Source organism: Hippocampus bargibanti, linkage group LG11, assembly GCF_051943395.1.
Source record: "Hippocampus bargibanti isolate YZ-2025 linkage group LG11, ASM5194339v1, whole genome shotgun sequence".
Taxonomy (NCBI): domain Eukaryota; kingdom Metazoa; phylum Chordata; class Actinopteri; order Syngnathiformes; family Syngnathidae; genus Hippocampus; species Hippocampus bargibanti.
Genome location: NC_142744.1, coordinates 22,909,861 through 22,925,340, shown reverse-complemented (window position 1 = coordinate 22,925,340; position 15,480 = coordinate 22,909,861). Strand labels below are relative to the sequence as shown.

The window sequence follows — 15,480 nt, the reverse complement described above, 5'->3', positions numbered from 1 at the left end:
CTTAGAAAATGCTTGAGGAAGGTTTGGTGGCCCATGCATCTGGAGATGCAATGCGGACCTTTGTTTATGGCTTCTACATCTATAGGATTGTGGCAGAGAAGGACGGTGAATGGGTTGAAATCACTTTGGAAAGTGTGCACAATTTCGATAATGTCAGAGATGTCACCATTGCCTTTTCTCATTCAGCAGGGTTGGCTTCACTGCTCCCCCCAACAGTGGCGTGCGGCTGGTCCACTGCAGGCTTGGAAGACTTTGCCCTGTTTCAGAGAAAATGGTTTGAAGTGGCCTTTGTGTTTGAGGAGCAACAACCAAATGACCTCCCGGCATTCCTTCTGCCCTGGTTGCCTAGCCGACCAGCGTCATATGCAAGCAGGCACAGCTCTTTCAGTCGCAGCTTTGGTGGACGCAGCCAGTCAACTGCACTTTTAGGTAACAGGCCAGGTTGTAGTTACAGGTCTATATGAAAATTTCGAGGCATATGCCAGTACCATCTAACCCTACCCAAGGTGCTTTACCATAACGCTGTGGGAAAGTCTGCCATGATTTTATTCATGCTCATTTCCATTTTTTACTTTTATAGATTAACAAAATAAAAAAACAAACATTAAAAATTCAACTCATTTTATAATCCTATCCAGATTAGTGGGCCGGTAGTGAAGTGGTTAGCCTGCAACTTCATGCTGCAGGGGTCTTGAGTTCAAATCCCGCTCTGGCTACCCTGTGTGACGTTTGCATGTTCTTCCCGGGCCCGCATGGGTTTTCTCCGGGTCCTCCAGTTTCCTCCCACATTCCAAAATCATGCATGGCAGGATTGAACACTTGAAATTGTCCCTAGATTTGAGTGTGAGCGTGGATAGTTGTTGTCCACCGCCTCATCCTCTGTTGGGCTCCAAGACCCACCACGACCGTCATGAGGAAGCATGAATTAATTTTCCAGATATTTAAAGGACAACCGAGACAATTTTTTTGTTTCCTAACTGACATCAGAAAAACGTTTTATAGCATCTAAAATACCCAAAACACGCAGGCTGATATTTTGAGTCAAATGTAAAACACCAGTAAAAATGACTTAGTGTCCAAAAACGACTTCAAAATGATCTGAGAAAGTTTCATTTTCAGAAGGTCCCGCCCCCTTGTTCGTGACGTCACGCCAAGACGTCTTGCCTTGCTCGAGAATCAGAACAATGGCTTCCGATTTGGAGAAGATGCTTTCTTGTTACTCATCCAGTTATGAATATGATTCAAATAGTTCTGAAGAGGAAAGCATAAATGTTGGCAATTGATTAAAGGAGTCCTCCCATATCAATACGAGCCGTCACGGACAGCATGTAGTGTCCCAGAAAATGCTAAAGATGGCAAAGCTCCGTTGGAAATGGGCTGATTTGTCTGCTGGGAATTTGTGTCAGCTAATATCAAATAGTTGTCTTGGTGCAACACACAACGATTCACCATCGCGTTATTTATGTTTTCCTTCTAATTTCGCCATCAACACGAAGTTTTCAGTCCAAACAAAGTACCGCAAAATGCATTGTGTGTCGGTCAGGGGGCTTTACAAACGTGGCGTCACGTAGGGGATCGTCATCAACTCGAAAAAAAGACTTCCTGAATGTTCATCGCGAGTCTTAAAACGTAAAATATAGCTATGTGCGGTGGAATCTTTGTAAAATACGCTCAGTAGAAGTCATTTGAAGTGATTTTACAAATTATGGACACAACTTGTTCGGAGGCGTCGGTTGTCCTTTCAGATACAATTTTGACCAGAACATTTTTTTCAAACACCATTGGCGTAGAAGCAGGGTTTTTTTGGCACGCAAAAAAATATTGACATTTTGATCATCTAAAGCAGGGATGCCCATATATTTTGGACTAAAGACCCGTTACCGCGCACGGTATGATGAGAAGGAGCCTGGCACAGAGGCATGCCACGCATATACTGGTCGATTGCTATCAACATTGGGAACCCCTGGTCTAAAGCATGCGTGAAAACAAAATTGTGCACATGTCAGATTTTGCAAAATACAGTACATATTGAATGTTTTTTGCATTTTCTGCATTTTTTTTTTTTTTTTTTTTTGTTTTACAAAAAAAGTATCGGTCTCAGGTTTGACGGAGCCTCTGCCATGGAGACTCAACATATACTTATTCATATGTTGAGTCGTGGATGACACGTTCGCTTGGCCTTCACTGGGTGCAGTTGATCACATGATTTTGCTTGTCCAATCAGTGCAGTGGGAAATATTTTAACATTTGTAAAAATCGATATATTTATTTTTCACTCATCGGTGAATGTGATATGAACTGGTTTGGCTAAGAACCACACTGCTGAACCTTCATTCAGACTTTGGTGGTAAATATAAGGCTAACTGAAACTGTCAGATCATTTTCAGCCTATTTCAGTTGAACTGTGGTTTTTGACAATTTTCTTTTTTTGTTGTTGTTTTTAATGAGGTCAATATGAATAAGCAAAATGCAATACAGGTGAGTAAATGTTAAGTGCATTTTAAACTGGAACAAACAACTACCTTATACACTATTCACATTTGGTCAATGTATACTTTGAAAGTATCTATAAATGGTTGGCGAGCCATGCATTTCACACCTTGGCCTTGGGTATTGCTACATCTGAATCAATCCAACACTGAATAACTATTTTATGACTGTACAATCTAAAATGTTTGGTGTGATTTACTACAAGTCCACTATAGGGTACTGTTAGCCAGGAAAGCGAGAAGCCATGCTATCACAAACTGGAAATCTCATTGGTTCAAGCAACAGTTTCATCGAAACTTATTTAATGCTACAGTTGTCCGGACAACTGTACGCTCTTGTCAAATCAGCTGTGATAAGAGCAATTTTCACTCACTATGATTGGCTAGTGACTAGCCAATCATAGTTTGCTTAAACCTGCAAGAAGGCATTGGTACCATTTGTGGGTTGCCAACTCAAAATCTCATTGTTTAAATCAACAGTTTGATTGACATTTGATGCGAAAGGGCCTGCAGAACTGATTGTGAAGGTGTCGAAGTTAAATTTCTGACCCTGGCAACAAGTGATGGCTGAAATGTTATTGGTTAAATGCTTGAATATGAAAGCACACATCTGGAAGAAACACAACAGGGGAAAAGTAATCAAAAGAAGCTGAAAGACAATTTCATAAGAATTCATGGGCAAAATGTAATTAACATCAGTCTGTGATTCAGATATTTTTCAGCCAGCAGAGAAGGCCTTGTGGACCCTGATGGTCCACCACTTCAGAAAGATGAATACTTGTAAACATATAGGAATATTTGAAATGATAAAACATTTTCAGTATAGTATTGATTGATTATTGACCCAGTCATGGGTGGCAACTCGCGTTTAAGACATTTAGTAAGGGTGGCATCTGTGCCACGTTTGCCACCCTATAAAACTGCCTAAGTTGAACACACTCTAGAGCAGGGGTCGGGACTAAGAGAGCCATAAAAGTCAAATATTTCGAAATGTTTTTCAGTGAGAGCAACACACACGCACGCAAACACGCATGCGCGGCCACTTTTCAACTAAATGTCAGAATGTATTACAGTAAAGTCTCGTTATATCGATATCAGATATATCGATAGTCCCGGTTATATCGATACTATTTCTATGCACGCATGGAGAAAATTACATGCAAACAGGGTCGGATATATCGATAGTCCCGGTTATATCGATATTTTTTCGGACTCCCTTGAATATCGATATAACGAGACTTTACTGTATTTACAATAATTGATCATACTCACTGTCAACATGAATGGTTTTCTGTTCCTTGTTAATGGTAAAAATCCAGCCAAACGATCGAAATGAAAGTCAACTTGCCGGGTCCATAGGCGAAGTTACTGCTAGCTAGCCTGCACACGGCTCATTAGCTTCCACACTTGCTATCTGCAATATACTTCTCGCAGGAGTATATTGATGCTAACGTTAACATGGGGCTTGTTAAAATGTCACTGACATTCGATTGTTTCATTGCAAATTAGAATCAGAACCTTTTCTCTCCACAAAGGCGAATCCTCCGATGCATTCAAGACCCCGTCCCGTAAGTGTTATTTCCTTTCGGGAGTGTGGCTATCTGCACCACTGTGTGCTATTTGCTTTTTTTCAAGGGCTCGGCAATTACAGATTCCTGCAACTTGTTTGTCAAGAAACAACATTATTTTTGAGGGTCTAAACATGCACAAAATCAGGTGTTTTTGTTTTCATCTTTCATCCATGCTCATTTAGGTTGTTTGTCTCTTATCTGTCTCTCCCTCAGCTGCCACAGTTCCAGAGCAGAAAACAGTCACTCTGGATGTGGATGTTAATAATCGCCGGGGTCGAAATGAATGGTGCACTTGTTATTATCATGGCAGCTTCTCCCTGAATTCTGCATTTGAGATCAAACTTCATTGGATGGCTGTCACTGCAGCAGTCCTCTTTGAAATGGTGAGATGATGTATTTATTATTAGTTTTATGTTCTCTATCATTTCTAGATTTCTATGTGAATACTCTCAAATGTTTTTTTGTACTTTATTACTATTTCTTGAAACTATCGCATTAATTTAGGTTGTTGGCACTTTGTCCATCCATTCGTTTTCTGAAATCACTTTATCGCTTATTAAGGTTGGGCACAAAGGCTGGGATAGGCACAGTGCTGGTGCCTATCCCAGCTGACTTGGGCATTAGGCCCAGTACACACTGAACCAGTTGCCAGCCAATTACCGGTAACGTGCAGGTTAGGAAATCCGTGGATTTTTGGGTGCAAGTCTCTTTGGAGTTTGGAATGGGTTTGATTTTTCATCCATCCATCCATTTTCCGTACCACTTATTCCTCAGTAGGGTCGCGGGGGGTGCTGTAGCCTATCTCAGCTGTCTTCGGGCAGGAGGCGGGGGACACCTTGAATTGGTTGCCAGCCAATCGCAGGGCACACAGACATACAACAGTCACTCTCACACTCACACCGAGGGACAATTTGGAGTGGTCAATCTGCCTGCCATGCATGTTTTTGGAGTGTGGGAGGAAACCGGAAGACCCGGAGAAAGCCCACGGGGGCCCGGGGAGAACATGCAAACTCCACACAGGGAGGCCGGACCGGGACGCGAACCGGCGACCTCTGCACTGTGAAGTCAGTCAGTCCACCCTCCCTCCACCCGCCCGCCGACCAAAACTGTCCACTGTTTGTTCTCTTCATACAAAAAATAAAAATAAACACCTCATGTCACGTTCAAAGTCTATTTCAATCTTTTATTAGGTGCAAGGTTGGCACAGGAAAGCGGCATCCTGTGGTTTCCTCTTGGTTCCTGTGTTGGAAGGTCCATTTGCACAGACGTCGCACCTGTATGGAGATCCTCTGAGAGCTCAACTTTTCATTAGTCTCAATATTCATAGTCTTATGAAGAATGGAAGCGAAAACCTGTTTGAAGGTACTGTTCACAATCCCAGATTGAGCAATCCAATGCTCATATGACAGTTTTATCTTCTTCACGTCATTTCTTACATTTATCCAACAGCTTTTGAACCAGAGACGTACTGGGACAGGATGCAACGGTTTCAAGAGGCCATATTGTACAGGTGTAACTTTATGAATTTATTATTAATGGCTGTGCTATACCATGCTTTAAGATACGTCTGTGTTAGCCGGGGGTCGGCAACCTTTACGACTCAAAGAGCCATTTGGACCCATTTCCGACAGAAAAGGAAACACTGGCAGCCACAAAATCCTTTTGACATTTAAAAGGAAGACAACACTGCATCTTTTCATCATCGTTTTTTACCTTTATATATGCATAAACACACTTTGCATTTATGAATCAATGAACTGTTACAGAGAAGCGAAATTACATTTCTGCACGCAACAAAAACATTTTAAACTCCGAAAAAAAGACGTTGGGTTGAAGATTACTTTCAAATATAATACTCAATGTCTATTTGAAAAAAAAAAGAATATTTGCAAAATGGCAAATGCCATATTTATCCCCTAATCCCCTGATTTTCTGCACAATTTCACTCTTGTTTTTAAAGTCTGTGTATAGATGTTCTGACATCTTAATGAATGATTCTTTGATATATTCTCCATCTGTGAACGGCTTCCCGTGCCTGACTAATTCCTGAGCGGCCACAAAACTAGCATATGTAGCTAAATTTGTAGATTTCATCCACTTCATAAAATGATTTTTGCTAAGATCAGCTTTCCGCATCAGTTCCGAAAAGGCTCTTTTTCTCTCATCTCCATCCGGATATTTTTGAGCAAAGGCTGTGTGTTTGTTCTGGAAATGTCTTGCGACATTTGACTTTTTGTTGTTTGCTAACTTCTCATTACATATTAAGCATACCGGTAAAGCCGTCGCGCCAGCAGTGAAGGCGAACGAATCTGCCCACGTATCATTAAATGTTCTGTTTTCTTCAGATACTTTTCTTTTCTTAGATTTATCCATAGTTGGCCTACCTGGGGGTCGAAAAATTCAAGAAATCGTGCACAATTTGGCGGTTGTGACCGGATATACGTCCAATGTCAATAGTTGTGACGTATATTATGAGCGACATAAAAATTGAATACGTTTTATTTTGTATTATTTATAATCACCATAATCTTCAAATTTAGAATTACAGTTTAAAAACGAATGAACTAAAATAACATACATTAAATTAAATACTCATTATTTATTTTCTAAAGCCGCAGGGAGCCGCAGCAGGGGGGTGAAAGAGCCACATGCGGCTCCGGAGCCGCGGGTTGCCGACGCCTGGTGTAAGCTCTCAGTCGTACAGGAATGGTCCATCGATGAAAAGGTTTCTTCAACAGTCATCTGTACTTCTTTCAAGGTGTCGGACGTTTCACTTCTTATCCAAGAAGCTTTGTCTTACTGGTAGTTTCGGCCCTATATATTTCCCTACTGTCCATACGTGGCGGTGCCGGATCATAGCAGAGTCTGGCACCACCACGTCTGGACAGTAGGGATATATATAGGTCCGAAACCACCAGTAGACTTTAGTTCGCTGAAGAAGCATCTTGGATAAGAAGCGAAACGTCCGACACCTTCAAAGAAGTACAGATGACGGCTGAAGAAACCTTTTCATCCATGCTTTAAGATGTTAATATGTTTTTGTTTGAGTAAGACATAGACAAGAAAAATTCCCACAAAAATAAAATAACTGGCTGCACGATCTCTTCCTAGTCTGAAGCCGGCAATTGCTATTGCAAGTTGGCTTGACTTTTAAAACTGTTTTGAACTTTGGTTCCAACAAAATGGGCAGCCATAATGTCCAATTTTAGGCGACTATGAAAAAGCTAACATTTGTTAAGGTGATATTGAGGAACCTGATTGAGTACTTGACATGCTATAAAAGCAGTTAAGCTATCCCTTCCAAGATTGCAACCGGATTGGGAAAAGCCCGAAGGCATAAAGTTCATGATTTTACATTTGTACCCAATTGGAGAATACTTCTTCTAATGAGAAGTGATACAAAAGCTAACGTGTAAAAATGTGTGTATCTAACGTATGACGTAAAAATGTGTGTAGCTAACGTTTAAAAAGAGCCATAGAAAGAATTGCACCCCATGGCCAGGTATGTTTTTGAAAGAGAATGGCTCAGCTGTTGTCATATTAATAATTAGTATGCCAACATATACCAAAATAGAAATTAACACAAAGAAAGCACTGAACAGGATTTTTTTAAAGAACACTTTCCCATATGGTTGCATACAATGCAATTTTTTTTTCAGAAATGGAGGTCTCAAGTCCGTGACTTGACTCAATCGAGACCTGAATTGCGGTTTTTAAGACTTGCTTGCCAACATTGCACCATAAATACTTTTACAGATTTGGATTCATACTTGACAAGTTTTCCGCTTCAGCTTTTAATTTCCCATCAGAAAACAGACCTCAGTACATCCACTTAACAGGTTGGTCACACCCTTAGATACTGTATATATATAAAAAAATGTGTATTCTCTGTACAGGCAAAGATGCATTTTAACCCTTTCTTCTCAGGTACTGTTCTGTTACAGCTGCCATACTCCAAAAGAAAGTATAGCAGCGGGCAACAACGTCGACGCAGGAACTCCACGACATCCACCAGCCAGGGCTCTATCAGTGGTGAAGATCAGATTGGCTTCTATTGGTGCTACAACACCATGTTGACAAAAGCTTGGCGGGCCGGTGTTCTGGGTGACGAGAGAATGGCTGACCGACTGCTAAAAGATTTAACAGACTTCTGTGCCAATAAAGACAACAGACTGCTGAACTTCTGGAACATTTGCCTGGAGAAAATAAATACCAGTGCCCCCTAAAGACAGCAACTGTAGCTCCACGTTTTGATGCCTGATTTAAAATGCCTGATTGCTACATCACCTCTTCTTTTGCTTTCGGCTTTTCCCTTCAGGGTTCGCCACAGCGAATCAGTGTCCTCCATCTTCAGAGGTTTGATTCGCATGTTTGTTTTGGCCAGCTTTTACGTCGGATGCCCTTCCTGACACAACCCTCTGTATATATCCGGGCTTGGGACCGGCACAAGAAGACATTGGCTTATGTCCCCTTGTGGATACAGAACAAACCTGATGGTTAAATTTTTGAATACAAAAACACACATCTGGAAGCGGCGGAACAGTGAAAAAGCGGAAAGACTTCGAATATACAGTGGGGCTTCGGTTTACGAACGCCTTGCATTACGAACTTTTCGGTTTACGAATGTTACATTTATGAAAATGAAACCTTGGAATACACACTACTTTTCGCGATACACACCCCCCACTACGGCTGGCGGAGTAATCTTCCACGGAAGACCACCAAAGCACATGAGCGAAAAGCGCCCCAGCCGGCCTGCCTTTCCACACCCCCTTTCTCTGAATGCTCCCGTAGATCCAGAGCCAGAGAGAGACACACATATCGATCACCTCCAAAGACTTTTTTTACAGATACTTTTGCTTTTTTGGGATCGAAAAAGACACCATAGGCTCGTGTTCAGACAAAAAAGAAAATTACAGTCGAGGAGAAGAAGGAGATCATTGAGAAACACGAACAAGGTGTGCGTTTGTCTGATTTAGCCGCTTAGTGGATATGCTAAGTCCATTTCAATGTGTATCGTTGTGTTCAGCTGATCAAAAAGGCTTGGCATGATGTTACCCTTCGATCCTTGAAAGCAGCATGGACGAATTTGTGGCCCGCATGCATCCTTGAGAGGGACTTTGAAGGATTTGATCCTCATGACTGTTGTTTTGGACGACATTGTTTCCATTGGACAGAACATGGGACTCGAAGTGGATGCAGATGACATCAAGGAGCTTGTTGCTGACCATAATGAGGTCCTCAACACACAGGATTTGATTTGCTAAGTGCAATCATGTGCCGGCTTTGATTGAACAGTTCCATCCTGAAAAGACTGGCTATGAGAATCATCAACATGATGAATGATAATGTGATGCCTCAGTTTCGTAAGACCTTACAAGTCAGAAAGCAACAGGTGTTAATTAAGAGCCATCAACGACCATCACAAATCTAAATAAAGTGACTTTATTATACAGTGCACTGTATTTCTTTCATTACAATACAATAGCACATTTATTATACATAGAATAAGGTATGTTGTATGTAGTTTTAAGGCTTTAGTTGGAAATTATATTTTATGGAGACCTGGGAACGGATTATTCTCATGTTAATGGTTTCCTATGGGAAATTTATTTTTGGGATACACACTTTTCGCCTTACACACTGTCTGGGAACCAATTAAGTTTGTAAGCCAAGGTCTCATATATATATATATATATATATATATATATATATATATATATATATATGTATATGTGTATGTGTATGTGTGTGTGTGTGTGTGTATGTGTGTGTGTGTGTGTGTGTGTGTGTGTGTATTGTGATATCATGAGAGGCTAGCTCTCAGCGGGACGGGACAAGAAGTGCAATGGACGACAGGTTTGGATACAAACAAAAGGTTTTAATCAAGGGTTCCAGGGGGAATTCACAAGCAACAAAGGTTTGAATAGTGTCTCTTCCAATACTTATCAAAATAAAGTCTCTTCTGGTACTTAAATACAAATAAAGTCTCTTCTGCTCCTTAAATCCAAATAAAGTCTCTTCTGAGGTAAAAACTGAAGACGGGGTTCTTTACAAGAGTCTCTAGGCCTCACCCCTCTTGACGACGTCCTCATGCAGCTAGCCACCTTAGCAAGGTCCAAATCCAGTGTCCTGTCGTGTGGTCCCAACTGGCAATGAGTTCCACGCAGCAATCCAGAAGCGAGTAGTTTCGGGACAAGCCCAGAAGAGGTGAGTTGCAGTTTCAGGCTCAGCTTCACAAAATGTACAAGATATATCCTGTAAGGACCGTATCTTATGTTTAACAGGATAGCAACGGTGCAAAAGTTTGTAGGTTATTTCTCTTTGTTTGTTTGTGATGAAAAATTTATATGGGAGGGTCCAAACCTTTTCCCATGGGATATTTGGGACATACGTTCTCCAGTGATGAACAACGTAGGGAACCGTCACAAAAGAATTTTGAAACAAATGTCAAATTGCACGGTTCCGATTTCGAGCAATTGATGAGAAACAGAGTTTCCCCAGGGCAGTTTCTGTCACTGGAATTGGCGGTGGTCTGTCGGGAGTAGCGGAGTGACCCTTGAACAGGCTTATGATACCACTTGGGATGGCATCCATAACGAAGTCCACTTGGGATGGCATCCATAACGAAGTCCTTAGGGGTCACAGGGATTTGATGCGTATTGAGAAACTCAGCTTAGTTCATTAAATCATTGTGTTAAAAAGTTGCTTGACATAAATGATACCCAAGTCAATCCATCTCGACAAAAACAGTGATTTGTTTTTGTACAAAATATGACAGTTATTCCAGATCATACATGAATGCGGAGAGAAAGAATGGTTATACATTAGGCACCAGGCTAATAAAACTTGTTTATGAAATTTTGATAGGTTAACAGGCAATTTTTCAACCTTATAATTACATTTCAGCAAGAAAGACAGACCACCAAGTCGGGAAAACATGGATTTTGGAATGAAATTCCAGATTGCATCAGGGCTACACAGATAATTACGCAGCCAGTTAATCTTAAACGTATAGTTTAGAGAAGTAAAGTCCAAAAAATTTAGGCCTCCCTCCTTTAACGTCCTGGATATGACAGAGTTTCTTACATAATGAGTTGTATTTTTCCATACAAAGTTATACATTATTTTGTCCATTGTCTTACATGTGCTTGGATCCACATTTAAAGCCATTGCAGGATATACAAACCGAGAGATTCCCTCACTTTTTGCTAGCAGTATTCTTCCGTTTAGTGATAGATCCCTTTGTAACCAGTGATTAAAGCGCTTCTTGGTTTTATCAATTATTGGATCGAGGTTCAAATGACAACGCTCTTCGTCGTCTTTGGCTATGACAACACCTAGGTACGTCACTTGATTTTTAACAGGTATGTTGTATAGCATAGATTCATTACATGATTTCACAGCTAACAACTCACATTTATTTATATTAAGCGAAAGACCTGACGCTTTGGAAAACTCTTTAACCAGAGATATGGCCCTTGGAATTTGCTCAGAATTTTTCAGGAAGAGTGTGGTGTCATCTGCCACCTGGCTAATCACAACCTGCCTGCCCGCTACTTCAATACCTCGCTGGACCTCGCTGTCAGTGACCAACAGTGATAAGATTTGTGCTGAAAGTAAGAATAAATAGGGAGAAATGGGACAACCTTGACGGATGCCACGGGAGACGTTGAAGCGAGGGGACGTACCATATTTAAGCAGTATTGAGGAGTTGCAGTTGGTGTACAGTGTCTTAACAGCCTGAGTAAAGTAGTTTCCAAAACCAAAATTGTTAAGTGATTGAAAAATAAAACGGTGTTCCAAAGTGTCAAAGGCTTTGTAAAAATCGAGAAATAAAATAAAACTATTGTGGTTAATAAGCTCCTGATAATCAAGAATATCCAATACAAGACGAACATTATTGGCAATGTGTCTTTTACTCAAGAAGCCTGACTGTGTTTCACTAATTATATGCGGTAAGGATTTTCTAATTCGGTTTGCAAGGATGGAGGCCAAAATTTTATAGTCTGTATTTAATAGGCAGATAGGGCGCCAGTTTTCAAGAGATGATGTGTCTTTTTTTGGTTTTGGAATGAGAGATATAAGACCTTGAGAGAGTGAATAGGGGAGGGAGCCTTTTGAGATGCTTTCAGAAAAAAACATTGAGCAGGAAAGGAGCCAAAGGGTCAGAAAAAGTTTTATACAATTCTGAAGTAAGCCCGTCGTTTCCAGGAGATTTATTCATCTTGAGCTGCTTAATTGCATCCTGCACTTCAATTAGATTGATTGGTTGATCACATCGTTTTTTCTCATTAATGCTAATAGTTTTATTGGACGTAATGGACTCTAAAATTGACACTGGCTCTGCTTGCATATGGTTGGAAGTGTATCGGTTACCATAGAATTTTGAGCAGAAAGAGGAGATTTTGTGGTAGTCTGAAACCATTTTGTTATCAATTTTTAATGTGTCAATGGTTTGCTTTTTAGATTTAGATTTTTCCAAGTTCAAGAAGTACGATGAGCATTTTTCCCCTTCTTCCAGCCAACGGCTCCTGGATCTGATGAATGCGCCCTCTGCTTTTCGTCTATATATATCATCAAGTTTATTTTGGTAGTCTGCTAACTTGGCGTGATCATCCTCAGATAGGGTTGCTGATTGACTGGAAAGAGACATTATTTGAGCACATAAATCATCCTCTTCCGCTCCTCAAAGTCAAAAAGTCAAAGTCAAAGTCAGCTTTATTGTCAAATATGCTAATATGCATGACATACAGCACAGATGAAATTAATGTCCTCTCGGACCCAGCGTGCAAGACATGCAAGGCACTAAAAAAGACATACAATTGACAACAAACAATACATGTAATTTCTGTATGTAAAGTGAGGTAGTGTCGTATGGAAAGTGAGGTAGTGACATATGTATTCCTCTGTGTTTCGCTAAATTGCTGCTATATTTCCTCATATATTTACCAATTTCGTATTTTAGAAGTTCCCATTGGAGGCTGAAAGATTTTTGAAGAAGGGCTGTGTCCCAATGATACTTTATTAACCTGTTTATATTTTCCTTTACTTCATCATGGGCTAACAAACTATTGTTCAGCTTCCAACATAAAGCCTTAGGAATATTCATAACTGGTGTCAAGGTTACCTTAAGTGTAATTATTTTATGATCAGACAGTGGTGCTGGGTGGTAGTCTACTTCAACGAGGTTCGCAGAGATTGTTTTAGATATCAACCAGTAATCCAGTCTAGACTGTTTTGAAAGGTCCTTAGAGTGCCAAGTGTATGTTTTTAGAGAGGGAAACTTTTCTCTGAAAACATCATATAGGTTGTATTTCTCCATGAAGGTGATGAGGTATAGATTAGAGACTGCTTGGCTTGGTGGTGGTAGTCGATCTAGTTTGTTATTCATAACTACATTAAAATCACCAAGAATTAAATAGGCAGTTGGATATTTGTTTAACCAGTACTCAACTTTTTTATCAATTTCTTCGAACAATACAGTAAAGTCTCGTTATATAATAGGCAGTTGGTTATATCGATTATTTCTATGCACGCACGGAGTACATGCAAAACGGATATATCGATAGTCCCGGTTATATCGATATTTTTTCGGACTCCCTTGAATATCGATATAACGAGACTTTACTGTAATATATTTTTAGGACGTGAATTGTACCCATATATATTAATCATGATAACATTTTTATCAGAGATTGCCAACATAAGTATGATATAGTGACCTTCTGGGTCACTGTCATGACCAATAATTTCCCCAGAGAAATTTTCTTTTAGAACTGTGACACCGGCTGCTTTTTCCGACCTGTGTGCTCCCCATAAGTCTCTTCCCCATTGACTTTTCCAGAGACTGATGTCATTTGTTGTACTATGATTTCTTGTAAAAACAAGAAATCACACTTAAATTTTCTGAGAAACAAAAATACAGCTTTGCGTTTCAAGGAGTTCCTTAAACCCCTGGCATTTAGGGAGAGAAGGGAAAGGGACATAGGGATGAGAACAGTAGAAAATAGACAAGGAAAATAGAAGAAGTGAAAAATTAAGCTATGAAACTCTGATGTTTTTCATGTCTTTCAAGTCAGCCTGACGCGTTCCCACGCAGGCAAAGGGTATATAAGTAGCGCGGGACAGCGAGATCGGGGGAATCACTCGCATTCAGACACACGCATGCAGACTCCTCGCCACGACCAAGCTCTGCGAGTCACTTGCCTGTGAGATCTGACAACGAACCTATTATGAATAAAGAGAAACATCAAAACTCTTTAAATCATGCCAACTTTATTTATTTATTTTTTTTGCTGGCAAGATGATTATTCTTGCGTAAAAATAGCAGGGAGTTGTGATGTTAATGAATGTGCGTGTGTTACATGAAAAAAAAAAAAATAATTGCTTTACTTCAAACAGTGACACACAAACAAGGAACAAGACATACCTTTCTTTCATTTTTGTTGAGGGGAAGGTGTTCAGTTCTGTCGAACAAAGTTTACACTTCACCTTTGAAAATACCAACAAAGACATTAAAACAAGGGGTTGAGATCTGCAGTGTTTTTGCGGTGCATTTGAGAGAATATAGCTCGAGATGGTCCTTGTTTAGCTTGAACAAGTGGGATGTTTAGAGGGAATATCTGTTACGAATTTTCAAAAACTGGCATGTAAAGACTTATTTTTGCCATCGAAGTCAAAGTCGATTTGTCGATTTGTGATGGGAATTCCGGCTCTTTTCAGAGATCAGGTTCTTTTGGCTCGGTTCACTAAAAATATCTGGTTCTTTTTGCTCCCAATTTTGTTGTTGTTGTTGTTGTTGTTTTTGTTTTTTTTGTTGCTCTAATTAATTACTGCCAAAACTACCAAAAATCATGTACAATTACGTGAAAAACGAATTACTCATGTAAACAAATACACTGTCAAATATTTTTATTTATTTACGCATATGGCTTTATTTATATGTGCACAGTTAGTGGATGCTAACTTTCACTTTCCCTGTGGTTGCTCTGGTAAGATGATCAGGTGTCACTAATTTGCTTTTCATATTAATAATGCTATAATCCCAAATAGTAAAATTGATAATAATTGAATAATAATAGCAGCATAATGTGATTTGTCCACTGTGCCTGTCTACACTGATCTCCAGTGACCTGCTCAAATGCCTCTAAAACAGTGCATGCGTCCTGCAGCACCTCCCCAGCTCCTCTGCTAAGTTCTCAGAAATGTGTCTTTCATTGAACTCAAAACAATCCAGCAGACAGGTCCCCACTGAAATTTTCAAGAAAGTGGCATGTAACTGACATGTAGGGTGTCGTGGTTCGGGGTGTCCAGCAGTTGTTAGACAAACAGCTATGGCTTTTTTTGACCCGTTCTTGGACTACAGCACGTTCTTTGTCATATATAATTCTGGTATGATTTGTTGAGAAAGTCGTATC

At 40.1% G+C, this 15,480-nt stretch overlaps 1 protein-coding gene across 7 annotated transcripts in view; it reads left to right on the top strand.

Annotated features, from left to right (window-relative positions):
• Positions 1-9,542, top strand: part of depdc5 (DEP domain containing 5, GATOR1 subcomplex subunit) — an 89,777-nt gene extending 80,235 nt beyond the window's left edge. For 6 of the 7 annotated variants that reach the window (XM_089007413.1, XM_089007410.1, XM_089007411.1 and 3 more), the window contains 7 exons: positions 6-105; positions 187-429; positions 4,274-4,443; positions 5,251-5,422; positions 5,510-5,570; positions 7,817-7,899; positions 7,988-9,542. In XM_089007413.1, the coding sequence (XP_088863539.1) occupies positions 6-105; positions 187-429; positions 4,274-4,443; positions 5,251-5,422; positions 5,510-5,570; positions 7,817-7,899; positions 7,988-8,286 (1,128 nt within the window). In that variant the 3' untranslated portion in view covers positions 8,287-9,542. The remainder of the gene's footprint in view (positions 1-5; positions 106-186; positions 430-4,273; positions 4,444-5,250; positions 5,423-5,509; positions 5,571-7,816; positions 7,900-7,987) is intronic. The other variant, XM_089007412.1, reaches the window with a different exon arrangement.
• Positions 9,543-15,480: the final 5,938 nt, after the last annotated feature.